The following is a 27,142-nucleotide window of genomic DNA, read 5'->3' on the forward strand; positions in this document are numbered from 1 at the left end:
CTTGTGAATCTCTCCTTAATATCATTTTATATTTTCCCCTTTTTAAATTCTTCCCAATTCAAGCTACAAACAGCATTTGATACCCTTTCAAGACCTATCTGATTTAGGTTTACTGTAAAATGTAGAAGTCCCACCTAAAGAATTTGATTCTTATTTTGTACTCTATCTATTCAAGGGCACCACAATCTTGGAGTATCTCAAACAGGGCTTGTCTCAATCTTTCTTTCATTTATTAATAATCCCCCTCACATTATTGCTTCTCTGATCCTAACAACTTGATCCTATCCAATGGGGTTGTGTCAATATCCTTCATTTAAATATTCAAAGTTCTTGAAGCTGAAGAGATTAGTTATGAGACAGTGACTTTGCTCTCTCTCTCTCTCTCTCACACTATCAAAAGCGAATCTACTTTTCCTTTTTTTCTTTTCTTTTCTTTTCTTTACTAGAGCTTCATGTGAGCTGTAACTTAGCTAAATCCATTGCTTGTCACCACTTTATGCTCTGAAACTTCTCAGCTTTCTTTGTCTACGATAAGTCTATTCTTCTCTTTAATTATTTTTTCTTCTCTTGACTTGAGTAGGAATAAGCATTTTATCCTAGGCTTCTCTTTCCTTAAAGAACCTGTGACTTGCTTCTGCTAACATTTAGATTTGATGCTCTGTTGATTTGTTTCTCTTTCCCCACTGTATAAAATCTACAAAACTGGTTTTAACTTCCCTTGTCAAGAAGTTTTTACAAAGTAGCAAACCTGAGTTTAAAGTTTCTTTCTGAGGATTGAAATGGGTGGAGAGAGTAATAATGAAGGTGAGATGGGGTTAAACCATGGACATGATCCCTCGATGCCCTTGTATGCAAAGGCAGATCCTTACTTCTCTTCTTCAGATTGGGATCCAGTTGTTAATGGTGGTGGCTTCTCAAGCTCCCCTTACCCTTCAGTGGTGATGGACAATCCAGGGATGAGTTGCTTCACTCATTACCAATCTGGTTCTGGTTATCCGGACATGCCTGCAAGTCTTCTTCCTTTTGGTGATTGTGGAGGTGGTCAATTTCTTGGTTCAGAAAAGAATGGGGAAAGTGTTGGAAGGTTGATGAGAGCTGGAGAGTCTCATGATCAGGTTTCAGATGATGGTGTTTCCCCAACGAGAAAAAGAAGGCAAGCTGAAGCTGAATCACAACGGAACAAGGTAGGTTTTGGTTTGGTAGCATTAAGTTCAAGGTGAATGTGGCTTGTGCTGAGACAAGTGAGTGTTGTTAAATTGACAGAAAGCTGTGGAGGCATATCAAGAAGACACTCAAAGGGGAAGTGATCAGAGCCAAAAGAAGCACAAAGATGGTCAGAGTAAAGAGACAATGAACAAGGAGAGCTCTCAGAGTGAAGAAGCACCAAAAGAAAACTACATTCATATGAGGGCAAGAAGAGGTCAAGCCACTAATAGTCACAGTCTTGCAGAAAGGGTAATGACTCTTTACATCAAGTTCTTCTAACAATCACTGGTTCTGAGAAGTTTGCTGTTTTGTTTGTTTGTTTGTTTGAAGGTTAGAAGAGAAAAGATCAGTGAAAGGATGAGACTGCTTCAAGAGCTTGTCCCAGGATGCAACAAGATCACTGGGAAAGCGGTTATGCTTGATGAGATCATCAACTATGTTCAGTCATTGCAACAACAAGTTGAGGTAAGAACTGAGAACTATCCCAATAATGCAAGATTCTTGAAACGTTTAAGTTAGGTCTGAAAGAGGCTTTGGTTTTGATGTTGCTTTCTTTTTTTATTCAGTTCTTATCTATGAAACTGGCAACGGTGAATCCAGAAGTCAACATTGATATAGACAGGATTCTCCCTAAAGATGTAAGAAACTACCAAAACTTCACAATTGAAAAATGATTTAGTAGTTTGAAAGTTATGAATCAGTACTAAACCTTGCTTACTCTCTGTTCAGCTTCTGCAATCAAGAGACAGAAACACTCCTACACTTGGGCTGAATCCATTCACTAGTTTCCAAGGGAACATTTCTACCACTACAAATCCACAATACAACCCATTACCTCAGGTAAGCAAACATCAGAAACAGCATATGGCACCACTATAGATTCTCTTACACATTTCCTTTTTTAATCTCATTGTTGCAGACAACACTTGAGAGTGAACTACAAAGCCTCTACCAAATGGGGTTTGTCACAAATCCATCAACTATGTCTAGCTTCTCACCTAATAATGGTAAACTAAAAGCTACACAAACTTGCTTCTGTCTCTTCCCTTCTCTGTTGTCTTGATTGATATTTTCTTCTTACCGTAGGTCGATTGAAACCAGAGCTCTAGTACTTCATGGAAAATTTGAAGAGAGCTTGTATAGAAGATGGCTTTGGTTCTAAGTATTATATAATGTTTTTCCATCATTCAATGTTATTATTTTTCTTAAAGACCAACGGTTTGAGTTCTCAGTTGTTGTTTTTTTTTACCTCAACGAAGAATGCATTTATTAAATATGGAATTTGAATTCATTTTACTAAATGAACTTTGTAGGTAGAAGTTGAGAAGATAGAAATGAGCAGAAAAGCTTTCTGTTTCTGTCACATTAATATAAAATACTAGGGTCGGCCCGTCCTACGGACGGGATATTAGTTAATTTGATATTCACTAAATGCTCGAGTTGAAATTTGTTTTAAGATTCAAGAATTTGGTTATCTGTTATGTCTTACTTATTAGTATGCGGTGGTATAGTTGTTTTTCGATTATTCTTGTTTTGGTATTGTATCAAATTAACTAATTGTCCAATTTATAATTGTAGATGTATAAATGTGGATTTGTGATAAAGTTTGATGACAATACTGTCTTTTTTTAAATTCTTATTCATAGTGGAGTGTGTATGTGTCAGAAAGAGTCCTATAACAACTTTTATGTTTTTGTGTATGGATTTTAAATATATATTATTTTGTATAATGTATACTTGCTCTACAACATTGTTGTAGACTAAAAAAATTGTTTTCTATATTTTTAAAAGAGAAAATATTTAGTCTAAAATATAACATCGACATATGTATTGACTATATATAGAAGTTGAGTGTTATTTTAAAATGACATATGTATAGAGATTTTTCAACCATTACTTCACTGGCACAAAACATTTATAACTGTAAATACCTTCTTTTAAAAGCAAAACTAATAAAAGCGTGTACAACAAATGTATTTTGATATATATTATATGCATCAAGTTATAAAGGTTGGAAACATTGCAAAACTGTTTGGAGCAAAGTTTTTAACTTCACGATCTTCATCTTGACGTCAGTTCAGTATCGGCCCTGGCCACAAGCAGAAGAAGTATGGACTTCCAGCTGACACGATAATAAGTATTTTCGCGGCCACTTACTTATAAAAAGTGACTTTAGCCTAGTGGTTTTAAGAGAAATTACCAGTGCTAGAGGTGCTGGGTTCAATTACCCTTAACTACATTCATTTATTTTGGCCCTAAATATAAAATGTGACACGTGTCACTCCTAAAACGCACGAATTGATGATGTGGCTTCACGGGAGAGAGACGAACATTTCTTTATATATATAGATAGATAGATATCTACATAATTATTCTTCATTGTTGTATATACACAGCTTAATAAAACGCAGAGTAGTTTCTTAGTTGATACATGTGACCCATCCCTTGGTATCTTCAACCAATCCTGTCTGGATACCGACAAGGACCGAACGCAGTTTCTGGCAGACAGATTCATCCCCAGTTTCATACTCTACTCTGAGTGTTTCAGAAAGACTATTACATCAGGCCAAAACTTTGTTAAAGTAAAACTTTGATCAAGGCAGTGTGAGTTTTTTTTTTTGTTTACCGTTTGTCCTGATATGTTATAGTGCCTACAGGAGCAACTCCTACAGCAGTTCCGGTGCAGAAAACTTCATCCGCATCCATTACTTCATCAACATGAACTGCCTTCTCTACTACCTGCGAGGAACTTATCTGAGTTTGTTGTTTTGGTGCTTTGAGTTAAAACAGCTTTGGTTTGTTTTACCTGATAACCTTGATCACATGCGATCTCCATAACACTCTTCCTAGTAATGCCCTCTAGAATAGTTCCATTAGTTGCAGGAGTTGAGATGGTCCGACCCTGAACACTAGATATTAAGATACAGCAACGTAGAAATCACAGTCACAAATAATGTATGTTAACCTTAACAACAAAGACGTTGCAAGCAGAAGCTTCCTCGAGATACTTCTTCTTGACAGAGTCAAGATAAAGAACGTCTGAATACCCAAGACTCTTGGCTCTGCTCAGCGCTTTCAGAACCTACAACACATGGGTTTTGAAAAACTTGTTCCCTTTAATAAAATAAGTGGGTTTCAATAGTTACCGGGGCATAGTTTGTGATGCTCTTGACGCCTCCAGATCCACCAGGAGCTGCACGAGCATGCTCTTCCTCAACATAGAGGTTAAGAGCAGCAACACCTTCCTAAACCAGTAGAGAAAAGATTTGCCAATAGTTCCATTTAGAACTGGGATTTTGAACCGAACCGCACCACAATTTTTGGTTAGGAGTTTGGTTCGTTTCAGTAAGTTTTTTCTAAAAGTTCGGTTTTTGATTCGGTTATTTTGACTTTCTTTGAAAAGCCAAAAAGTTATAACCAAACCATAGTAAAAAACAAACCAAACCATACCAAATTTCAAACCGAACTAACCGAAATAACCAAACTAACTGAATTTAATCAAAATTAACCGAACTTATCAAAAAATTTAACAAAATTGAATCCAAAATATAACCGAAATCATAAACTTCCGTAGGATTTAAAAAAAACCCAAATTAACCGAATATCGAACCAAATTTTATTTCGGGTTAATTTCGTAAGATTTATGTTGAAATAGAGATAACCAAACTACCCAAACCATCTGGGCCTAGTTCCATTGTCACTGAGAGATAACCAAGCAGTAAGTGAAAGAGAGGATATGTATATATACCTTGAAGTAGTTACCAACTGGAGATGCATAGACAATAAATGTATATTCAGGAGCTGGTCCCAAACCAAGAACTGGACCAGTTCCCATCAACAGAGGCCTAATGTACAAAGACCCTTTGCCTGAAGGAGGAACCTGACCAAAACACACCACTCAAACCCCAAAAGAAACCTCTTCAGAAGACAATAATTGTTACATGAAAGCGGATTTTACCCAACGTTTATTTGCAAAAGCGGTTTGCTTAACAGCATCAACGAACTGATCAACAGAAGGAGAAGGCATGAGCATACGTTCAGCTCCATGCTGCATCCGGACAGCGTTGTGATCAGGGCGAAACAGAAGAAGCTTCCCGTTATCTTTCCTGTATGCTTTTGTACCTTCATATATGGCCTGTGAATGATATCACAAAACCTCAATTGATCAGAAAGTTCAAAGACAAAATCAAGAGGGCTACAAGAGGCTTGCCTGTCCATAGTTCAAGACTCCAGCAGAAGGACTTAGCTCAATATTACCAAAACGAGTAAGTTCACCTTTAGTGAAGTCACCGTCTTTTGAGCATTTCATGACGTACATGTAATCAGCTGGAGTGAGAGCAAACCCGAGATTATCCCAATCCATATCCGCATACTCTTCATTTCTATATAATACAAAACAACGGTTGTGTGAAAACAGAGCTTTCTAGTGCTTATTTACATGAGTTGGATCAGAACTTACTGGTAAAAAAGTTTCTCACGCTCCTCTAAGGCTGAGGCAGCTTGTGCGTTGTACTTAGAGAAAGTTTGTAGCTGTTCATCAGAAAAACATTCTCATACATGTTTGCATCGAAGACTTGACTTAAGGATTCAGTAGATTGTAAGAAAAAACATTTTCAGTTTATACCGTACGAATATGTAAATGAATAGGTAGAGCCAGACTTTTGCGCAGAGATGAGATTGTTTTGATCATCTTCACAATTGCAGAGCCTTTGTTTTTGGTTTTGGAAGAAGATCCTATTTGATTTGACAAAAACAAAACAAAAAGAAACGAGAAATTTCTTGAAGGAAAAAAGAAAAGATGAAGAGGACACTAAGCACACAGTGTGTCAAATTAAGTATCCAACACGTAAGTGATTGCGAAGTGTCTGCTTTTTTTCTTGGCAAATAGTTTTATTTTGTTTTCTTTTGTTTTGTTTTTTTTTAATTCTCGTTCGAGAAAGACACGTCTAGATCTTTAGATAGACACAAGTGACTAACCAAAGAAAACAATAGTTTTGCTTTGTTTTCTTTGTCACTTGTGTCTGTCTACTTGATAGAGATCTTGACGGGTCTTTCTTGAACTAGTACTTAACGTAATCAATAGAGCTTTGTCTTGTTTCGTTTTACAGACATAGTTACTGAGGTGGGTCTTTTATTTACTAATAAGAGTTAGATGTGTATTCCAAAAAGGGCCCTGACTTGAGGGTTTAGATCTTTCTTGTATTGCAAGTAAGGAAAGTACAGAAAAAAAAAATCATTTAGTAAAGCCATTTTGAACAAGACACAAGAAGAGGAAGGTTTGTTTCTCACCAATGTAACATACACGACATCAAGTGTGTATACAAATTCAAAGCTCTATGATCACATCAACTGGAGATTTGCCTTTCTCAACAACAAAGTTCTTCACATACTTACCTTCACAAGTAACAACTTCCACAACGTAACTCCCATGATAACCTCTAAACTCAAACCCTCCTTCTTCATCCTCAACCACTCCATCCACAAAATTTAACCACTCACCTTTGATCTCATGAAGAAACCTCTTACCAGCTTCGTTAATCTCACCATCCGCATTCACGAAATGCGCATGCTCTCTGCTCACAAACAGCTCCCAGAACCCCCAAAGCATCACTCCTTCAAACGCTGGATGAGCAAACTCTTCCCATAGCATCACCTAAAGATCATCTCCTCTCACGTGTTCGTTGATAGAGCACGTGAACCAGATAGGTGACCCGAGTTTACTTAACTTGTCTAAAGCCAAATCAATATTGTCAACTAAAAACTTTTAAACTCAAACAACGAATCTATAATAAATATGCTTCTAGTATACTCCCTCCGTTTCGAATTAGTTGTTGTTGAAGAATAGATTTTTCGTTTCAAAATAAGTGTCGTTTTATAATTTAAATGCAAAATTTATTGACAACATTCTCTAGTCTATTTTTTTTATTGGTTGAAATATGGTTAGATGTATTGCTAGTGATGTTTTTATTTTGGAAATATGTAAATTTAAATATTTTCTTAATCTGTGTGCGTAAACCTAAAACGACAATTAAAATGAAATGGATGGAATAATAAATAATATAGTATCTGGTTCATCTTGTCCCTTCTTCTAGTTGGAGAAGTGCCCGTGTACGGGATTGATTGGGAGTCGATTATGTCTTGAGTTTGGTTTGGTAATAATAGGAGTAAGTTGCGCGGGTGTTTTTCACCTTTTTATGTATATATATAAATGTTTATATTAATTTTGCAAACACAATAATTTTATTATTTACATTTTTGTCTATTCAATTAATTGTTTGAATCCACCACAAGTAATTTTTTGTTGCTTCTTAGTATTATAGATCTATCTTATGAGATTTCTATTTAATTATTTCACGAACTAATATATACTTTCTTTTAACAAATTTCAAATGATTACATATTTAACATATTAAAATTTATATGTAATTTTTTCAACTTAAGTTATAAATAATACAAAATATTATTTAGTAATTATATTGTACTCTTGAGGAATATAAATAATGATCTTTGGACTCTCATATGCATTGAGTGTAATAGAGAATCAATTTTTTAGAATATGAATGATATTGTTTATGTTTTTAATATTTTGTGGCAGATTAACTAATATATTATATGTTTAGTTTACATGTGTTTTCAGATAATTGAAATGCACGGTCAAGATTTTTAAATGTACACATTAATATTTTTCTTCCGATCTTATTGGAAAGCAGTTATTATATCGATAATATATGAAGTGATTTAATAATGATGTCAAAATTTTATTAAGAAATAAATGAAACATGATTTTTTAGGTGGTCCATTTTTTTTAAATATTACACATGAATAGAATTTGTGACTTCTATTTTAATAGAATAGATATAATATCTGGTTCATCTTGTCCCTTCTTCTCGTTGGAGAAGTACCCGTGGTACGAGATTGATCGGGAGTCAATTCTGTCTTGAGTTTAGTTCGGTAATAATAGGGGTAAAATAGGAATTTTAGAAGCCGCCTGTAATGGAGTTTTTGGAATTACATGGAGAGGCTTAATAGAGTAATTATGTTTATGATTAGTGGGGTTAAATATTGTATGTTAATATTATGTTTGTATTAGTCTATGTGTCAGTCTAGTTGCAGTTTTTTGTCATGCTCGACCATGCCACAGATTTCATTTTATGTAATTTCTAACTTCGTTTTTAGTTTATCTTAATTGCTTCTTTAGTTTAACCTACTACTGAGTTTGAGAATTTTTTGGAGGATGTTGGACGAATCAGAACAACTAGACAGTGTAATCATCATTTACCTAAACCTTGTTGAAATTCTTTAATAAGAAATACAAAACCAGATTTTAATTTTCTTCATGGGAACATTACTGAGTTTTAGTTTGGTTTCTGTCATTTCAAAACCGGGTTCGTTACAATCATATCGATGGAGACATGAAGTGTCAACTCAACAGAATGTGGTAACATAAACACAACCTAAGCTTATGTTCAAGATGCTAATAATTGTTTCATTACACTACCAACTTTAGTACCTCATTCAACCAACAATCGGTTTGGAGATAAAAGTATTATAGAGTTCACAATTTTAATAGGTTATCTATTTGAATTAGAGAAATATCATAATTTGGCTTAGTCTTCCATTGTTAATTGACGCTAACAAAAATGATGTTACTAACTTAGCAGAATTTATATTACTTGAAAGTTGAGTGTCAAATGTATATTAATAGATGAGAATTTTGTGCAATTTTTGTTCAAACTCGCTTATAGTTTTGCAGATTTATCAACGAGACAACAAAAATCGACAACACTTTTGATGCTTAGGTAGTTCGCAGTCACAAATATTACACTTCTTACTTCCTTGATTCAAACAGCCATTTTAACCATTCATTCATTACTTTACATATTTTCTATAAATATTCAACCCAACAACTGATAAATCTGTCACAAATTATAACCATAAATGACATTAAATTACACATTTTCATTAACTCCTGCGTTCAATCACACATCACCCATCATTAATCATTCTATTTTCTACTTAATAGACTTAGAAAGCTAATATTCCCTCTGTTTGGTTATATTTGACGTTCTACTGTTTTTTTTTGTGTCAATATATTTGACGTTTGCTGAATTCTATGCAAATAATGACACAATATGACTTTTCTTACCCTTGAATTATTAACGTGATGTTAGCATATCCTTTGAATTAATGAATAAACTCAAGTAATTGAAAATGCTAGAATAGAGATTGCATCAATTTTCTTAATTTAAGTGCAAAGTCTTACAACGTCAAATAAAAACGAACCGAGGGAGTAATATTTCATCATAGTCAATAATTTTATTTCCATATTTTTTTTTTCCATATAGTGCATCAGAAACACTCAACTAGTGATCAAAAACCAAATTCAAAAGAATCAAAACAGAAAATTAAGCAACCGCCACATGTAAGCAAATGTCTCATCCGCATTTTAGTATTCTTTTCTAACCACGTTTTCCTATTTAAAAAAGAAGAAGATAAGATAACAAAGTTAACAAGGTTAGTTCAAAAAAAAAGCTAACAATGTTTGTTTGTAAATGTCAATTTTCTTACAAAAAAAATAAACATCATTTGTCTTACTTTTAATTAAAGGTCTTCTTATCAGCTTAAAAAAAGATGAACACTTGAACCCGATGAAAGAGATAAACAAGTCCACACACTCGACCCTCCACTCAAGAAGTCAAACTCTCAAAGCTTTAAAAGATTAAGGAAGAGTGAAACCAAAAACATACTTCCATGTACTCTTCTATGCATCTGCTGTATTTTTTTTTTTTTGAGCAACAAGATTATCATTAATTGAAAGCGGTTAGTTGAGTGCATTAAAAGCCACCTCAACCACCCTCGAAGAAACATCGTTCACGGCCACTTTGGCTAAACTATTCGCTTCTGAATTCCTTTCTCGAGGTATCCAGGCGAAAATTACAGACTCAAATTTTGCAACAAAAGCTAAAATATCAGAAAGCACTCCATGAAGCTCTGAAACAGAGTATCCAGAGTTGAGAGCTTTGATGAGTTGGGACGAGTCAGATTCGACTCTGATTGTCTGCAGAGTCATACCGGAGCAAAGAGCCATCGCCTCTCGCATCGCCATGCCTTCCGCCAGTAGAGGTGAGGACACGAAGGAAGCCCCCTTCTTGAATCTTTGAATCCCATCCTGCGTGAAGATAGCCCAATCTAGACCCGCTGCTTCTTGCTGGAGATCCCATGCCGCGTCAGTTCTTAGCACCACCGCGCTCGAGCTCTCCGTTGGGGCCTGAAGCCCCTTTATCCTTACTTCAGACTTTTCAGCCTTACTGTTGTTGACACACCATTCTCGGGCTACCCTGATGGCCAAAGACAGAGTTTCTTCAGGGGACGTTGAGTGACCCTCAAAGACAAACTTATTCCTTGCTTTCCATAGCAGCCATAAGATCCACAGAGCCAGCGAACCTGACGTAATTCCGGCGGGAGGGAGACATTGAGCATTACAAAGTGTGGACCGGCTCGATTCTAATTTTATGATTCCTCTAACATCCAAAATGACCTGTTGTGCAAAACGACAATGGAATAAGAGATGAAGTATAGATTCTGAACACCCACAGCGTTTACACTTTGGGTCAGCTGCAATGTGTCTCTCTATGAGTCTCTCTCCCACTGGAAGGGCACCTTTGAAAAGCTTCCACGCAAAGAGTTTAACTTTTGGAGCACACGGTAAGTTCCACACATCTTTTTTCCAGTTAACGGTCCCTGCAGCCTGACCACCCAAAGGGTTAACCTCGTTTTCCACTGCTGCATAATAACCTGATTTGTTGTGTAGTCCCCGGATTTAGTGCCTAGCCACACCAACTTATCAGGAGTCCCCGTGATGCTTGGCTTCAGCCGCAAGATATCCCTCTTAAATTCAGGTAGAATTCGTTGTATTTCCTCTCTGTCCCATTCCATCGTTTCAGCTATCAATAGGTCCGCTACCCTTAGCTCGAGAGTAGCTTCTCCTGCAGGCCCCATTGGTCTTTTCTGTTTTGATAGGGACAACCAAGCGTCATCCCAAAAATGTTGATTGAGCGTCCATCTCCAACCACCCAACCCAGATTTTTCACCAGTAAATCTCTACCTCTGAGCACACTGCGCCATCCATGAGAGATAGAAGAAGTCTCTCCTACCGTTAGGAAGTTATTCTCCAAGCAGTACTTTCTTGTCAGTACCCGGCTCAGGAGGCTATTCGGATTTTGTACCAACCGCCAGCTTGTCTTGGCGAGAAGGGCAATGTTGAAATTTTGGAAGTCAGAGGCATCTGCTGTATTATTTTAACCAAATTGGTCATAAGTTATGGATAGTTTAATTTAAGGGTTGACATTATTAATTTTATGGATAGTTTGATTTATAAATAGAGCTTAGTTCTTGTTTCGTTTTAATGGTTACATAGTTCCTAAGGTGTGTCTATTATATACTACTAATAAGAGTTAGATGTGTATTCCAAAAAGGGAGGGTTTAGATCTTTCTTGTGTTGCAAGTAACGAAAGTACAAAAGAAGTCATTTTAGTAAAAGCTATCTTGCTCAAGACACACGAAGAGGAAGCCTTGTATCTCTCACCAATGTGCATACACGACGACATCAAGTCATGTATATACAAATTCAAAGATCTATGATGATTTCAACTGGAGAATTGCCTTTCTCAACAACAAAGCTTTTCACATACTTACCTTCACAAGTAACAACTTCCACAACGTAACTCCCATGATAACCTCTAAACTCAAACCCTCCTTCATCCTCAACCCCTCCCTCCACAAAAGTCAACCACTCACGTTTAATCTCAAGAAACCTCTTCCCAGCTTCGTTAACCTCACCATCCGCATCCACCAAATGCGCATGCTCTCTGCTCATAAACAGCTCCCAGAACCCCCAAAGCATCACTCCTTCAACCGCCGGATGAGCAAACGCTTCCCACAGCATCACCTCAAGATCATCTCCTCTCACGTGCTCGTTAACAGACGACACATCAAGCTCCGTGAACCAGATAGGTAACCCTAATGTACTTAACTTGTCTAAAGCGTTACGAACAATGTGGCCAACAGGACTCGTTATATGTCCTTGTATCCCAATTCCTCCCACAGGCGCACCTTTCTTCTGTAGCTTATGAACAAGCTTTATGTACTTCTCAGGCGATGACCTAGAATCAAACCCGTCTTCTATGTGGTATTCATTGAGAAACAGTCTCGCTAACGGATCCAACTCATGTGCAGTCCTGAACATCTTTGCTCTTGCATCAAAGCCTAGCTTATCTCGGTAGAACGATCCGTGAAGCATCTCGTTGTTCACATCATAATGTCTGAACTTACCGTTGTAACGTGTAAGGAGATCAGTTAACCGATTCTCAACCGCTGCTTCCAGAGTAGGTTCACTCAACTCTTGAACCCACGGTTGAATAGCTGACTCGACCTCCCAGAATATGCAATGGCCTCTGGTTTCTACGTTGTACGTCTCGCAGAAGCCGAGCATCTCGTCTGCGTCTCTGTAGTTGAGGTTTCCTTGCTCCGGCTCCGTCCAGGACCATTTCAGCTCGTTGCCGAACACAGCCCACTTGAAGTTGTTGAGAAAGAACTCCACAAAGTCTTCGTTGTCTATGTTGCTCCGACTGATGCTTGAGCCGAGAGGGAAACTGTTGCTCGTCTGTCTGATTTTCACCGTTGCGCCGGATAGTTCGTTGGGATCTAGGCCTGTGACTTTGAGGCGAACGTTGCGTTTACGAACCTGTAATAACAGAGAAAGAGCGTTAGTGCAAAATGTAGCTTCACTGAAGATGTAACAACTAAAATGTTTCCTAGGTTGGTTTGGATTTTCGAATTTTCGATACTATGCTCACAAGTCTCATTCGGGTTTTAATAATTTTTGGATCAGAGTCGTTCCGGTTTCTTCTAGTTTCGGTTTGGATTATAACAAATCAGCCAAAATATTTTTTTTTAAACTTGAAAAATATTATTAACAATAATTACTAAAAATATATAAATTATTCAAAAATCTACCTAAAAACTTGTTAAACTACCTAATCTAACTACAAAATATTCAAAATAACAAGTAAAACAAACTACAAAAATCTTTTAAATATATATAAAAACATTAACATATTTAACTAATTTTGAATATTTTTGGATTTTGGTTCGGTTTGGGTTGTAGCCGAATCCGAAAGTACCAAGCTTTTAAGTTCTGTTCAGATATTTTTCCATAATGGTTTGAATGGGTTTCGTTTTTTTCGGTTCGGGTTAAGGTCGGGGTTCGGTTTGGGGTATAAACGCCCAAGCCTAATTAGTGCAAAATGAAGTTTCATTTTTCGTTTCAAAGCATTTTTGGAGATGTAAAGACTAAAATGTTTCGTAGGTTACCATATCAGCTTGTCCTTTGAGATAACTCAACCGTGCCTTATGATCAACTGCGAAGATCTGGAGACCTGCAACCATTAGATCAACACCAGGAGACGGGCCCTGAGCATGAAGCATAACTTTTTTTGCTTGCTTCTCGATTCTAAACGAACCAACAACCTCATGCCAATCACCATCCTTGACCTCAACCTTTCCTCCATTAACCCATTTACCATCAACGCTGAGTGCAATATTCACGTCTTGCGGACAAGTTAGTCCTCCTCCTGAGCCAACCTTAACCCAAGCTGAAACCTGGTATGTTAAAAACAGCTTCACTTTATCAGTTATCATCTGAGCAGGACCCATCCATGTTCCACTTCGGTTTGTTGCAAGCACGTATCGTCCGGATAGATACTCATGAGTTGTTCTGAGAGAGTGTCTGGCCAGTGGAGGTAATATCTGAGGGGACCCTTCTCCAACTCTTAGGTGGCAGTCTCCAAGAGGGAACCAACCTTCGATTGTTCCATCGGTTAGGTGGCTATTGGAAACTATGTTCATCCCAAAAACATGACTCTGTAGAAAAAAAAGGAAACCGTTTATGATTCATCTAGACATGAGGAGAAGATGTAGAAAAAATAATACCGAACCGAACCCGAACCAAAACTGATTATATAATGCATCTAAAATTTTAATATCCAAAGATTTATACTGATTTTTGAATTTTTGACATAATTTAAATGGATACAGAACCCGAACTGAAATTTATAAATATCTGGGCTTAAATCTCTAGCCCAAAAATCCGAAACCCGAATAGATTCGGACCTAAACTCGAATAGACCCACACCTAAGAAGGTGCATGTTAAAAAGAAATACAATGTATATGTCCAACCTCGATATATGGTCGTCTTGAAGGTGGAGGTTTCTCTGCAGGCTTGACTTCGAAATGGTCGACGAAAACATCAATCCCTGGTGGGGGTCCTTCAATGTAAACAACTGCTCTAGCTGGAGATCCATTCAAGAGGAACTTCCCTTTCAACTTTACCCAATCGTCATGGTTTGCCTCAACACTGACATTGTTTTGATCAGATGATACATTTAGATTCACATCTTCAGTATCATTCGGTATTAAAGCAGAAAAGAAGTCGTTGTAAAGCTCACCTGGAAATGCCAATGTATTCTTCACGTTGGTCAAGGTACTGTACATACAAAGTGGCCTGCACGGTGTGATGGCTATGCGATAGCCGAACAACAGAAGAAGCTTCATAAATGAGTTTCCTCTGGACTCTTTCTGTAATATCCTGCTCGATTCCACTCCACTTGTGTGTACGCTCTGTCGCAGAGGCAAAACACGTTCCAGAATGTGGTAGTATCCTCCCATCAGCTAGAGACTCATGTAACATAAGATTGCATCCTCTTCCAGACCAATGATTGAGACCATCAGAAAAGCTTGAGTTCAAGAAGATGTGATGATGAGCAGCTTCAGGAGCTGAGGAGAAATCTCTGCTTCTCTGGAAAGCGAAAGAAACAACATTAAACACTGAACATACAGCTTCTTAAGATCTCAAGAAGGCAATTACCTCAAACTGATTATCGCTTTCGCAATGGATGGTTACTGACTTTATAAGAAGATCAACCCCAGGAGGTGGACCTTCCAGAAAGAACACAACACGGTCAGGTCTTCCTGATAATGCAAAAGTACCTTCCAGAGTTTTCCAAACATCGTTTGAAACATAAGTTCTGCCATTTAAAAAAAAAAACATGATCAGTGTCAGTCTTCTTGGCTATATATAACAGAGAATGTCATGTGGTTCCCTTACTTTCCGATAAGTTTAAACTCGGTTTCTGAGCCTTGGTGCTCTAACTTCAAAGTGGCTAAGACCTGCGCAGACCTTTGAACAGGTCCCCATACGCTAACACTAGCAGAGACTTTATATGAACAACCAGGAGAAACTCTGTCTGTGATATCTTGCTCCAGTCCTTGCCAGGTTTCGCTCCGGTTATTAACAACGGCGTATGATTCTGAGTTACAATCGTTGCTGCCAACAACAAATGAATCACAACTGTTGGAGTTCCAGGAGCACAACCCGTCAGAGAAGTCATGGTTCTCAATGATATTCAAAGCAGGAGGATAAACACTGAAGGCTGCTTTGTTTTCTTCCGTTTCCTGTAGTAAAAAAATAAGCCTCGAAATGTTAAAACATGAGTTGCTATTAGATTATGCTGTTTAGAATCAGATGTCAGGGTGAGCTGTACAACGCTGCAGTGAACAGTTTAAGATCAGATGATAATGTTATAATTAGGCCTGCAGGTTCGGATAGTTCAATTCACACTGAAGGCTGCTTTGTTTTCTTCCGTTTCCTGTAGTAAAAAAATAAGCCTCGAAATGTTAAAACATGAGTTGCTATTAGATTATGCTGTTTAGAATCAGATGTCAGGGTGAGCTGTACAACGCTGCAGTGAACAGTTTAAGATCAGATGATAATGTTATAATTAGGCCTGCAGGTTCGGATAGTTCAATTCAACATAAATCTTACCGAATTAACCCGAAATAAAGTTCAGTTTGGTATTCGGTTTTTAAAAATCCAACCAAAAGTTTTTGAGTTCGGTTATATTTTGCTTTAATTTTGTTAAAATTTCGGATAAGTTTGGTTTGTTTCGGTTTGTTTGGTTCAGGTTTTTGGTATGGTTTGGTTATATTTTTGTGTATTTTAAGAAACCAAAGTGACCGATTGCCGTACCGAACCAAAAACCAAACTTAAAAAAAAAACTACCAAATCGAACCGAACTCCTAACCGAACTAACCGAAAATTTCAGTTCAATTCGGTTCGGTTCAAGATCCCAGCCCTAGTTATAATGCTTCAACGAACGTGAAGCGAAACAGTTTGATTTTCATTTGGCTGACTTGTCTCTATTTCAAATAGCTGAAAATCAATTTCATGATCAAACAAACCATAGCTAACAATAATGTTTAATCTCAGGCACATTATAGTTACTTCAATCTCAGACTCCAACCATAGCAAAACTACTAATCCCAAACTGATCACAATGGCTTATGCCTGGTAAAAGAAAGATTCCATAAAACTTTTTACCTGGAAGTCACAAGAAGTAGAGTCTTTAACGGTAACTGAGCGTATAAGAAGATCCTTCCCCGGAGCTGGACCTTCCAAATAGATCACAACACGGTCAGGTATATTCGATATCGAAAACGTTCCTTCTAGATCAACCCACTTGTCTCTCGACGCATATGTTCTGCATATAAAAGTTCACAAATCCATCATCAATCTCTAACAAAAATTCCAAAAAGACAACAACAAACTCTCAAAACCTTACTTTCCAATGAACAGATACTCAGTAGGAGAGTCATCACGCTCGAGCCTCACTGTAGCAAGAACCTGGGAAGATTCATGGAAAGGACCAGAGACACCAACACAAGCTGAGACATTGTAGGTAACACCGGGAGAGACCTGAGGTGTGATGTCTTGCTCGAGGCCTTGCCAAGTTTCTTTCCTGTTGGTTACAACTGCGTAGCCAGAGTCTGAGGAGACAACAAAGGCTTGGCATGCGTTGGGGTACCAAGGCTCAAGCCCATCAGAGAAGTCACCGTTATGAACGATGTTGGAATGCGCCATGAGAGTGGTGGCCTGTACTGAAATCAATCTATCAAATCAACATGTACAGATTCTATAGAAAACGGGTCAACGCAGGGGAAAAAAAGTCAAATAAAAATCTCACCTTTGAGTGACGGAGAGGAGAGAGAAGTAGGAGGGAAGTGATTAGTTGTAGGAGGAGTCCAATAGGCATCAATCAGATATGCTTTGGAGAAGAAGAAAGGTCGAAAACAAAACTCATCGGACTTTTCATTTGCTTCTCTGTGTTTCGGTTTCAATGCGTTTGATGATTGATTCGTCTTGTTTCGGACGTGTTGGTAATAAAGTCAAACATTGTGGTTTTGACTCTTCTTAGCGAAAACAACAGAGAAGCTTTTGGGCAAGCTTGGATCCGATCCATAAGCGAAGGTTTGGACCGGGCTTACTTTGGGCCGGGCTTGAATATGAGGAACGCCTTTTCTCTTTCTATCATAGTAAGTAGATTCTTGTTGTTATTTTTACAAAATTGTAGTTAAAGAAAAAATATGTTTATATAAGATCAATTTTTTTCACTATTTAAATTTCTTTGTAGTACTAAATGTGATCGTAAAATGTACTACATAATATAACTTATAGAGGTTATCATCATCTATAGAAAGAAGTATGCTTCGAAACTAAGTCTGCTTCTTGAAAAATAATTAAGTCTTATGTTTTTCGTTTGATTATGTAAATAAATTAGAAGAGAAAAAATAATCTCTCGATGTTATAAAACATGATATTCTGCTATCTTGTTCCTTTTATTTGTTGATGAACAATGTCTCCATGGTAGATTATGTGATTATAATTCTCTGGCTTCTAACATTATGCTAGTTAATAAATTATCTATAAGTTGTAACAAGTTAAATTAACATCTTATATAAATAACATAGCTCGTAATTATTTATTTGTTCATCCATAAACCCATTGTTAACATAACTCATTATTAACTATGTATTCAGATAACGTAGGTTACAAGTAACTAATCTAAATTGTGGAAAGGCTTGTATGCCTTGACACTACTTATCAAGCCAACGATGGATCCTATGGCAGCTAGGAGTGAAACAATTAAACAAACCAAAACAAGGAGTTTCAACACTATCCATCTCACCGAATACTTCTTAACCTTTTTCTGCGAGATGTGCATCTCCACCGGGAAGTAAACTGTTAGCGGCCAGAATGCGACTGCCCCAATAAGTCCCAAGATAGCGTTGAAGAAGGGGAATATCATTGCTACAACTGTTGAGAAAATCACATAGGTTGTCCTCCACACCAGTCTGAAGAAGTTAATGCGACATTTTCCAAGCAACGGTACGTTCATCGAAGGTTCTTTGGTGATGAAGTTGCTTTCTGGCCACGCCTGATTGCATTTCTTCTCAACAAACTGGAATATTGGTTGTGCAAACACCTGCTCATTATATTAACATCATCAATGTTTTGTTTTCTTCAAATTGTGAGTGGTAGATACCAGTTATCTATTTAAACTCTTGACTTTTTTAGGACAAATGACTTAGATACCACAAAAAAAAATATTATGACAAAATTATCACATAAGGAGAAAATGACAAAAAACATTTCAAACTCTACACTCTTCCACTTGTTAAATACTAGACCCTATTTGATCATTTTGCGTGCGTTAATTTATAATCCCTTATATATTAATTGAGAAATATTACAACATTGTTTTGTATCTACGTGTTACCATGAGAATGAAATTCAGAATTATTAAAAAAAATAGGTTGGTCCATCTTAACTTATATTATACTTTTTATTAAACTAACTATCAAATTGATAAATAATGTACAAAAGAATATTCTCACACTTTCCTTAAATAAAAGCTACGGAATTACCTAATATGATTAATGTATATATGACAATTAATGATTATGAATAATAAATATTTGATAACAATTTTTGTATCTTAGATCTTTTTTGTTTAATTTTATACTATTAAAATATATTAAACAATCACATTAACCATATAATAAAAAATTTAGATTTTTTCTTATATGTTCTATTTTGAACTTTTTAAAACAATTATAAATTATTAGAAATTTTAAAATATCACTTTGAAAATTTTGTGATCATTGGCTTATTTTTTGTTATAACAAGATACAAAGAATCATAAAATTTTATTAGTATGGATTTTTATTTAATAAATATTCAAATTAAATAATATATATATATACATCTAACGACTTAAAGCAAGAAAATAGACCGCATCAATTTCGTCGTCCAGTGGAAACCCTTCAAAACTATATGGAAGACTAAGATCAAAGTAATTCGATTTTGGAAACAATACTAAGTTGATGGTTCTAAAACCATTAAAATAGTTCTCACTAATGTTAAATTAAAGAATTTAAAAAAATTGTAGAACATGTTTTTGTAATAAAAATTCACTTGATGACCACATTACTGTTTTTATAGGTATAAACAGGGTGATAAAAATTTTAAACCCAAATCGATCAGACTCATCAGAAATTCAAAATAGATTTTGGTCCACAATTGCAATTACAAATGCTCAGTCTAACATATATATGATTATATAAAGAAAACATAACTGTATGCATATTAAAAAAATTCAAACATATATATATATATATATATATATATAGTTTATCAATACTATATATTTTTAATATTTATTATATAAGTTCACCATGCGCAAAGCACGGATTTTATCCTAGTAGTAAGCTGTTTTAGTAATATTCTAAAGTATTTCTCCTTTTTTATGAGTTACCTGATAAGCTCCGATAAGGTGGACAGCGATGCAAGCATTAGCAAAATCGATGAGCCAGTAAGGTTCATAAAAACCAAAGTCAGTAAGGAAGTCTCCGGGGGCTTGGTTTCCAAATGTAGCATATCCGATGCAGCCACATAAGATGTAGAAAGCAGTTGTAGTTGAGACTGCAGCAAGGCTTGCTTTTTTCATGACTTTGTTCTCTGGTGGGCTTGATCTCAGTGTGTCCTGGAAGGAAAAAAAAAACACATATGAAGAACACTGTCTTTAAGAGCTAACATACATCATATTAACTCTAATCATCCATCAATATATACTTTAAGGGAATTACAACAAGAAAACAACCACCATAAACAACGGTTGAAGACGTATTATAGTGAAAATAATAGTATAGTTCTGTGCCAAAAATATTTAGTTTTACAAGTATACTTTAATTACTTTTAAACAACCCAACTAATAAATGAGTTACACTTGTAAAAAAATCGCACTTTTTTTTTCTTGAAGTATGTCAACAAGAATCGTTTTTTGCTATTTTCTGTTCTTCTCTCTTTCAATATTCCTTTTTATTTTAATTATTAGAAACCCTCTACGATACTAATACTATGACTAATGGTGCTCTAATAACAGTCATTATTCCAACCAAAATATATATCATGTAAATAAAAGAATAAAAGAACTAATAGTAGAAAGTGCTACACTATTCTGATTTCTGAGTGTACTGACATCATTAATTGAAAGAATACATGCCTGAATCTCAACGAGAACAACGGAATAAGCGTATGAAAAGGCAATGTTTCCAGCCGCTTGAAATGACTTCCATAATTTGTCAGACGCAGTTACGTCCACTCGAACCACCGTGCCTGTCAGTCCCGTCTTACCAACCTTCCCACCTTTCATCGTACCGCATTAGCCATTAGTTTGAAGATTCATATATGTATAAATAATTTTTTTTTTAAACAATAGATGTATAAATAATTAAACATATATCAGCTTACAAATCATTGAGAATGATTTCTACTGAAGAAAAAAAAATTGTACTGAAAACTAAAATATAAATGTATTAAGTATGTATCAAGATATTTGCATAGGGTTTAGAAATAGCTTGAGAATGTTCTACAAATATATTTTGAAAGTCAAAAATTATATAGAATATAGAAAGGAGAGAACGTACTTGCCAGAGCGGCCAAGGCTAAGCCAAAACCGATAGATGCATAAGAGAAGGACATAACGGTGGCGATAATGGAGAGAAAAGAGAGCTTGTGAAAATTAGGAATCTGACTAAGAAAAATCTGGACGATCCCAAACGCCGCCATGAGTGGATAATTTGATACGGAACATTTCGCACCATGTCCCTTGTCATGAAAACAATTTGCTTTCCCAATCGCCCTAGCCAAATTAACATCAAACAAGAGTTAAATATTTTCTTAACATATTGGTAACCATATGACATTATGGCCACGTTTGTTTTATGTCGTTGCAACCTACAACTGCGACATGCAACATGCAAACGAGCAATATTTAGTCGTAGGTCACGTTAGAAATTGAAACAAACATGTTTTATATATCAAAATAATCACAAGTTGTAACTTACACTAAGCTTATGGAGGCAGTGATGGTGTAACCAATAGTAACCCCTACGAGACTCCCAAACTGTGCCAGTCCACATAGCTGCACTTTCCTACCACCTGTCGTTTTATGGTTTTAATTTTGTTTTGTTTTGTTTTGTTAGTAATAAATAGACTAAGCTAATGCAAAATAACATTTTGTTCAGTTAAGAAATGAACATATTCATACCAAGGTAGACTCGGACAACGTCCATGTAAGTATAGTTGCGTGTTCCCTCCGGGGATCGATAACTGTCGGCGAGCATTCTGGATGTGTAATTAACGATGACGGCAAAGGCTACCAAAATCACTGTTCCTACCACCCAACCAAGTTGTGCTATAGCCCAAGCCAACGACAAGACTCCAGAACCTATCACTGTCGTGATTATGTGGGCACTCGCCGTTATCAACGTCCCCGTTCTCTTCTCCCGACAATCATCGTCGACGTTATTCCCGGCGCCAGCACCGGATTCAACCACTGAGCTCGTGTCGAAGCTTTTCATTTTGAGAGGAGAAACTGAAGAAGAGATAAAAGAGATATGCAAAAGCATAGGCGATGAAGAGTGAATGACATATCTATATATAGATGATGCATGTACGCAAACGTCAATGCTTATGATATTTTGGAGACGCTCATAACCTTTTTTTCTTTTATTTAATTTGCACAGTCAGTAACAATACAAAGCATGTTCAAAAAGCAAGTAGTAAATATTCATACGATATTTTAACGAATAACTTTTAACCTACAAATAACAAAAAAGGTAAAGCCGAACCGTTCTTTTTATTAGCAAGTCAAACGTAATCAAATTTGTAAGAGTAAATAATTTTAAATAGACAATCCAAGTTCCTCGTTATATATTAAACCAAAGAAAATCTAATATATAAGCTTGTTTCAACTCTATTTAGTATAAAGTCTTTTTGAGATTAATCGACTCAAAAATAAATTTTTGAAAGTTTAGACTCAAAACGGATAATATTACACTAAATGAACCAAAGAGCATTTGGTCTGATTTTAGTAAAGTGTCTGGTCTAAAAGCATATGATCCATCATAATGGTATCAGAATTAAAAGTTTCGTGATTTTTGGTTTGAATTTTTTTTGTGAAAAGTAAATAGAAAAGTTTAGTTTAACTATTTTTTAGAGCAATCAACCCAAAAAAAAATTCGTTAAAGATAGACCCAAAAGAAAAAAAACATTATACTAAGCAAATGATTGGACATATGATAAAAGGCATCTAACTATGATAAAACCTCTGGCATATATATGATAGCATCTGGTCCGTTGCAACAAAATCTATTATCATTACTTTTCTTGGTGGTTGAAGAATATGTTATTTACTATCTAATTGATATCTTATAGTGCGCTAAAGCATCTAGGTGAAAACGAAAGAGGGCCTTGATGACTATTAGTGTTGATCATAGGATACGTGCTTGGGCCATGTGTGTGTGTGTGAAAACTGGAGACGTATAAAGTCATATTCTTTTTCCTCCTTATATTATATGATCCCTGGTGGTGTAACGGATTGAAACACACAAGTATAAAGAGATATCAAAAAGCTTGAGATTAGTGTTTATTATATTGAATTCTGAAAGTTAAACGTAGGCGAGAGTGTGCGCCAAACTAGATAATTTCAGTGTCGCATTCTTTTCTGTTCTTCTTTTCATTTGGTTTAAAAACAATTTAATTCAAACAACGGTCAAGGTTGAATCAAGGCAACGTCGTTTTGGGCCTTCTGTTTCGTGGCTCTATCGTGTTTGCATTACATATTTTGACCATGGTCATTTGTTCATGAGGTATGAGCACCGGGTTCTTCGACAATACGCATGGGCTTGTTTTTCACTTAATTATTTGAGCATAACGAAAGCAAGTGAACTTTTTTCATAGGTGACAACAATTGAAATTGATGTTTTTACTTCTCTTTTAGTAGCTAAGAGAGATTTTGATCTACAATTTTCCAAAGTATGAAATAATTTTTTCAAAAATTTAATTAAAAAAAATATTTTTAATTTATATTTGTATGCGTAGATCAGTTTGATTTCTTGTTGCAATAATTAAATTTAGTTTTTTCCTGAGATAAAATTATTAGATTTTTTTTTGCAGTAATTATATTTAGCTTTTTCAAACAAAAAAAACTCCCTTCTTCAATAAAACGTTTGCTTCTTTAAAAAAAAAAGAAAGTCTGATGCCTTTGGTTTAATTATGTAACTGTATACCTTAGAAGAAAATTTAATCTCTGTATGTAAGAAACACACATGAGATTGCTGATCTTTTGTTCTGTTGATGTTCAATTTCCCCATGGTAGACTCCGTGAATATAATTCTCAATAAGTTGTAACAAGTTAATTAACATTTTATATAAATAACATAGATCGGCGTATCGATTCAGTAGTAGTTGCATCTCCTCCGATACCGTGGTCATCTCGTCGTTGGGCTGTTGTAGTCTCAGAGTAAAACATGCGTGGTCCAACTGAATCTCTTTGATAATTATTTCTGGTTGGGCCTCTGCTATCGTCTTGTTCCGAAGCCCGCAGACTCTTTGTTTTTCTCCAGCCCACGTAAATTCAAGGGTTTGGGCCTCCCAATCACACAGTGTTGGCCCAAGAAGCGTAAGCCACGTCATTCCCAAAACCATGTCGAGACCCGTGAGAGGAAGTGGAAAGAGATCGATACAGAAGCTCACGCCACCGACAATTGTGGTGACCTGTTTGTATACGCTGGTACACCGGAGTGGTCGGCCATCAGCAACTCTGACTCGAAAAAGTGGTGTTGGAATCATTGTCAAGCCGAAGTGTTTCGTAACCTTCTCATTAATGAAACTATGAGTGGCCCCGCTATCAATCAACGCTACCATCTCATGTTTCTGAATTCGATCTCGAGTCCGGATGGTCTTTGGAGAATCCCACCCGGTGAGAGCCTGGACCGTGATCTCCGCTTCTGTTGTTTCCAGATCCGGCGCGTTTTCCTCATCATCCTCCTCTACTCCTTCGATGAGCAGCAGTTGCGATTTCTGACATCGATGGTCTGGAGTATACTTTTCGTCGCAACTGAAACAAAGTCCGAGACTTCTCTTCCTCCGTAGCTCTTCCCAGCTCAAGCGTTTAGGTTGACCGGTGGGTGTGACTTTGGCAGTTAACGCTTGGCTCGGCGATGGTGGTGCATGGTTGTTGCGATTGGAGAAGGACTTTCTGGTTCGCTGCACTTGCTCGTCTCTCATTCGAGCCAGCTCAATTGTTGCCTTGAGGGTTTTTGGTTGGAACATACGGATGCCATCCGAGATGTTATCGTTGAGGCCTCCGATATAAGTCCCAATGAGCGCCTTCTGAGTCCAGCCCGAGACCTTGTTCTGTAGTCGCTCGAACTCACGTTGGAATTCTCGCAACGTTCCTGTCTGTCGGATCTTAGATAGGGCCTCGTCAAAGTCCTCTGCTGCAGTAGGTCCAAACCGAGCCCACAATTCTTCCTCGAACACATCCCAAGTGATTGGAACATGCTCCTCATGGAGAGCTTTAGATGTAGCTTGCCACCACTCATTGGCCTCGTCCTCCAGATGGTAAGAGGCAAAGCTAACCCTCCGATCTAGCGGAATTTCTTGGTAAGTAAAATATTGTTTTGCTTTACTTAACCATGCCATTGGATCTCCTTCTTGGAACTTTGGAAACATCAGTTTTACATGGCGGTTGGTGGCGGTAGGCGTGAATGGGTTGGTGGTGGTGGTGTGATCGTGATGCAGCATCATGATACCTTCACCGCCAAGCAACTGTTTTTCTATTTCGGTTTTTAGAAGATTTCCTTTTCTAATTATGAATTCCTTTTAGTAGATTTTCTATTTTTAACAGAGTTAGGTTATTATAAACCGTCTCTAGGATCCTATATAAGGGATTGTAAGTTGGCTTTGATAAGTAGTTTTGAAAGATAATAAACTAGAGTTTCTCTAAAGACTTGCATTGATTCGATTTTGTCGTCAATACGAGAGCCTTGTATCGAATTTGATTAAGTTCTTCGATTCAAGAAGTCAGGTCTCTAAAGATTTAACCTAAATCTTTAGATTTGAGCTGAGTTACCGTTGATACGCTGCGCCAGGTTGGTATCAGAGCTTTGCTACGCTCCTCGAAAATTTTTCCATCCACCATGGCAAGACCTCGACGAGCACCTATTCGAACCGAAGCAGAAATCACTCGTGATGCAATTGCTGAGCTTCAGGCTCAGATGCAAACTATCGCCGCCGCCCTCCACAACCTTAATGTTCAACAACAACCACCAGTTCGCGATAATGTTGAACGTACGAGCAACAATGCAGAAGACGATGAAGAAGCAAACCTATTTGCCGCCGCAGCAGCAGAACATGTGAACCCCTTCGCTCCTCTCAACGACCGTGTACTCGGTCAAGATAACATTCGCGGTGCAGCAGCTGTTGTTCCATGGGAAACAGGATTCAAAACAGAGATTCCAAAGTTCCATGGCAACTCATCCGCCGAAGAACTTCTCGATTGAATAGTCACAGTTGAAGAAATTCTTGAATTCAAGAGAGCACCAATGGAACGTTGTGTTCCGTTGTTAACAATGCGATTCCGCAACAGAGCAGCAACATGGTTGATACAACTAAAAACTACACGAGCCCGTCTTGGAAAACCCAAGATCATGTCATGGGATAAGCTTAAATCAAAACTTAAAAAGACATTCTTGCCTTACAACTATGATCAGCTAATGTTCCAACGACTACATCATATTCGTCAAGGAACTCGTTCAGTTGCTGAATATTCCCAAGAATTTTTTTTGCTGCTTACAAGAGTTGATATTCAAGATTCAGAACGACAGTTGGTTGCTCGATTCACTGCCGGCCTGTGTCAACAGATCGAGCACACTATCAACTTGTTTAATCCACTGACCTTATCAGAAGCTCACCAACATGCACTCACCATTGAATCTCAAACTAAAAGCAATTACTCTTGGTCTGCGTCTCGTACTACCCGACCTGTTCAGCAACAGCAGTCTACAAATTTAGCCGATGATTCGCTTCCTCAACAAGCTGAAACTGCCCTCGTGCCTTTGACGGATAAGACAACAACTCGACCATCTTCACTACGATGTTTCGCTTGCGGAGAGATTGGTCATCGACAAGCCAATTGTCCGAAAAGAAATCGCAGGAGACTTCTTCTTGATGCCGCTGGCAAGGTCGTAGAGGTTATTTATGATGAGGAAATTGCAGAAAATCTAGAAGAAACAGAGGACCTGATCGCAGACACTGGTCCTTGTTTGATGATGCGACGTGTTTGCCTTGTTCCACGCCATATTGATGACAATCCACAATGCCATAACCTGTTCCACTCGAAGTGTACTAGTGCCGGCAAGGTTTGCAAATTTATTATTGACTCGGGAAGTAGTGAAAACGTAGTGGCAGAGGACGTTGTCAACAAACTCAATCTGACAACAGAACTTCATCCATATCCATATAAACTCGCATGGCTAGACAAGAAGACAGACTTGACCATTACTCGACGTGCTCTCATATCATATTCAGTTGGTGGCACATTCCAGGATCAAATTTATTGTGATGTAGCACCGATGGACGCTTGTCATCTTCTCTTAGGACGCCCTTGGCTATTTGATCATCGAGTAAAACAC

General features: G+C 37.0%; 4 protein-coding genes across 6 annotated transcripts; 1 reads left to right on the plus strand and 3 right to left on the minus strand.

The window, feature by feature from the left end:
- The first annotated feature begins 268 nt into the window (after window positions 1-268).
- Window positions 269-2,482, plus strand: LOC106309461 (transcription factor bHLH74-like). The gene is made up of 7 exons (XM_013746486.1): window positions 269-1,184; window positions 1,264-1,455; window positions 1,537-1,671; window positions 1,773-1,844; window positions 1,936-2,046; window positions 2,126-2,213; window positions 2,293-2,482. Exons 1-7 carry the CDS (start codon window positions 780-782, stop codon window positions 2,313-2,315), a joined length of 1,026 nt encoding a protein of 341 aa, XP_013601940.1. The 5' UTR covers window positions 269-779; the 3' UTR covers window positions 2,316-2,482.
- Window positions 2,445-5,980, minus strand: LOC106309460 (branched-chain-amino-acid aminotransferase 2, chloroplastic-like). Its single transcript, XM_013746485.1, has 11 exons — window positions 5,831-5,980; window positions 5,666-5,736; window positions 5,417-5,588; window positions 5,165-5,341; window positions 4,955-5,086; window positions 4,353-4,451; window positions 4,172-4,288; window positions 4,013-4,108; window positions 3,833-3,945; window positions 3,564-3,741; window positions 2,445-2,583 (listed from the first exon to the last, which is right to left on the minus strand). Exons 1-10 carry the CDS (start codon window positions 5,894-5,896, stop codon window positions 3,627-3,629), a joined length of 1,158 nt encoding a protein of 385 aa, XP_013601939.1. The 5' UTR covers window positions 5,897-5,980; the 3' UTR covers window positions 2,445-2,583; window positions 3,564-3,626.
- Window positions 5,981-11,685: 5,705 nt separating this feature from the next.
- On the minus strand, window positions 11,686-17,484 carry LOC106309456. 3 transcript variants are annotated; one of them, XM_013746479.1, is made up of 9 exons: window positions 17,287-17,481; window positions 16,885-17,200; window positions 16,644-16,803; window positions 15,372-15,718; window positions 15,132-15,291; window positions 14,713-15,062; window positions 14,444-14,621; window positions 13,579-14,127; window positions 11,686-12,949 (listed from the first exon to the last, which is right to left on the minus strand). In XM_013746479.1, the coding sequence occupies exons 2-9, from the start codon at window positions 17,181-17,183 to the stop codon at window positions 11,834-11,836; spliced, it is 3,159 nt and encodes a 1,052-aa protein (XP_013601933.1). In that variant the 5' UTR covers window positions 17,184-17,200; window positions 17,287-17,481; the 3' UTR covers window positions 11,686-11,833. The 3 variants fall into 3 exon arrangements, with proteins under 3 accessions (XP_013601933.1, XP_013601934.1, XP_013601932.1); XM_013746480.1 differs by having other exon boundaries at window positions 16,885-17,211; XM_013746478.1 differs by having other exon boundaries at window positions 11,687-12,949; window positions 16,885-17,195; window positions 17,287-17,484.
- A 675-nt stretch (window positions 17,485-18,159) lies between these two features.
- LOC106309459 (amino acid permease 8-like) lies at window positions 18,160-22,072 on the minus strand. Its single transcript, XM_013746484.1, has 6 exons — window positions 21,712-22,072; window positions 21,509-21,602; window positions 21,089-21,303; window positions 20,665-20,807; window positions 19,918-20,145; window positions 18,160-18,585 (listed from the first exon to the last, which is right to left on the minus strand). Exons 1-6 carry the CDS (start codon window positions 22,070-22,072, stop codon window positions 18,160-18,162), a joined length of 1,467 nt encoding a protein of 488 aa, XP_013601938.1.
- Between the last annotated feature and the right edge of the window lie 5,070 nt (window positions 22,073-27,142).

Source organism: Brassica oleracea, chromosome C8, assembly GCF_000695525.1.
Source record: "Brassica oleracea var. oleracea cultivar TO1000 chromosome C8, BOL, whole genome shotgun sequence".
Lineage (NCBI taxonomy): Eukaryota > Viridiplantae > Streptophyta > Magnoliopsida > Brassicales > Brassicaceae > Brassica > Brassica oleracea.

Bases quoted from the DNA above. Each gene is read 5' to 3' on its own strand.
- LOC106309461 (XM_013746486.1), top strand. From the start codon at position 780: ATGGGTGGAGAGAGTAATAATGAAGGTGAGATGGGGTTAAACCATGGA. The intron at 1,185-1,263 runs GTAGGTTTTGGT...TTAAATTGACAG, and splicing joins CTGAATCACAACGGAACAAG to AAAGCTGTGGAGGCATATCA. The intron at 1,845-1,935 runs GTAAGAAACTAC...CTCTCTGTTCAG, and splicing joins ACAGGATTCTCCCTAAAGAT to CTTCTGCAATCAAGAGACAG.
- LOC106309460 (XM_013746485.1), bottom strand. From the start codon at position 5,896: ATGATCAAAACAATCTCATCTCTGCGCAAAAGTCTGGCTCTACCTATT. The intron at 4,289-4,352 runs GTAACTATTGAA...CATGTGTTGTAG, and splicing joins GCATCACAAACTATGCCCCG to GTTCTGAAAGCGCTGAGCAG. The intron at 4,109-4,171 runs GTTAACATACAT...TCTAGTGTTCAG, and splicing joins GCAACGTCTTTGTTGTTAAG to GGTCGGACCATCTCAACTCC.
- LOC106309456 (XM_013746478.1), bottom strand. From the start codon at position 17,355: ATGCCTATTGGACTCCTCCTACAACTAATCACTTCCCTCCTACTTCTC. The intron at 14,622-14,712 runs GTGAGCTTTACA...AAACAATGTCAG, and splicing joins GAATACATTGGCATTTCCAG to TGTTGAGGCAAACCATGACG. The intron at 12,950-13,578 runs GTAACCTACGAA...CTGTTATTACAG, and splicing joins TCAAAGGACAAGCTGATATG to GTTCGTAAACGCAACGTTCG.
- LOC106309459 (XM_013746484.1), bottom strand. From the start codon at position 22,072: ATGCTTTTGCATATCTCTTTTATCTCTTCTTCAGTTTCTCCTCTCAAA. The intron at 20,146-20,664 runs GCATGTATTCTT...TTTTCCTTCCAG, and splicing joins TTGTTCTCGTTGAGATTCAG to GACACACTGAGATCAAGCCC. The intron at 18,586-19,917 runs GTAACTCATAAA...TATAATGAGCAG, and splicing joins ACCTTATCGGAGCTTATCAG to GTGTTTGCACAACCAATATT.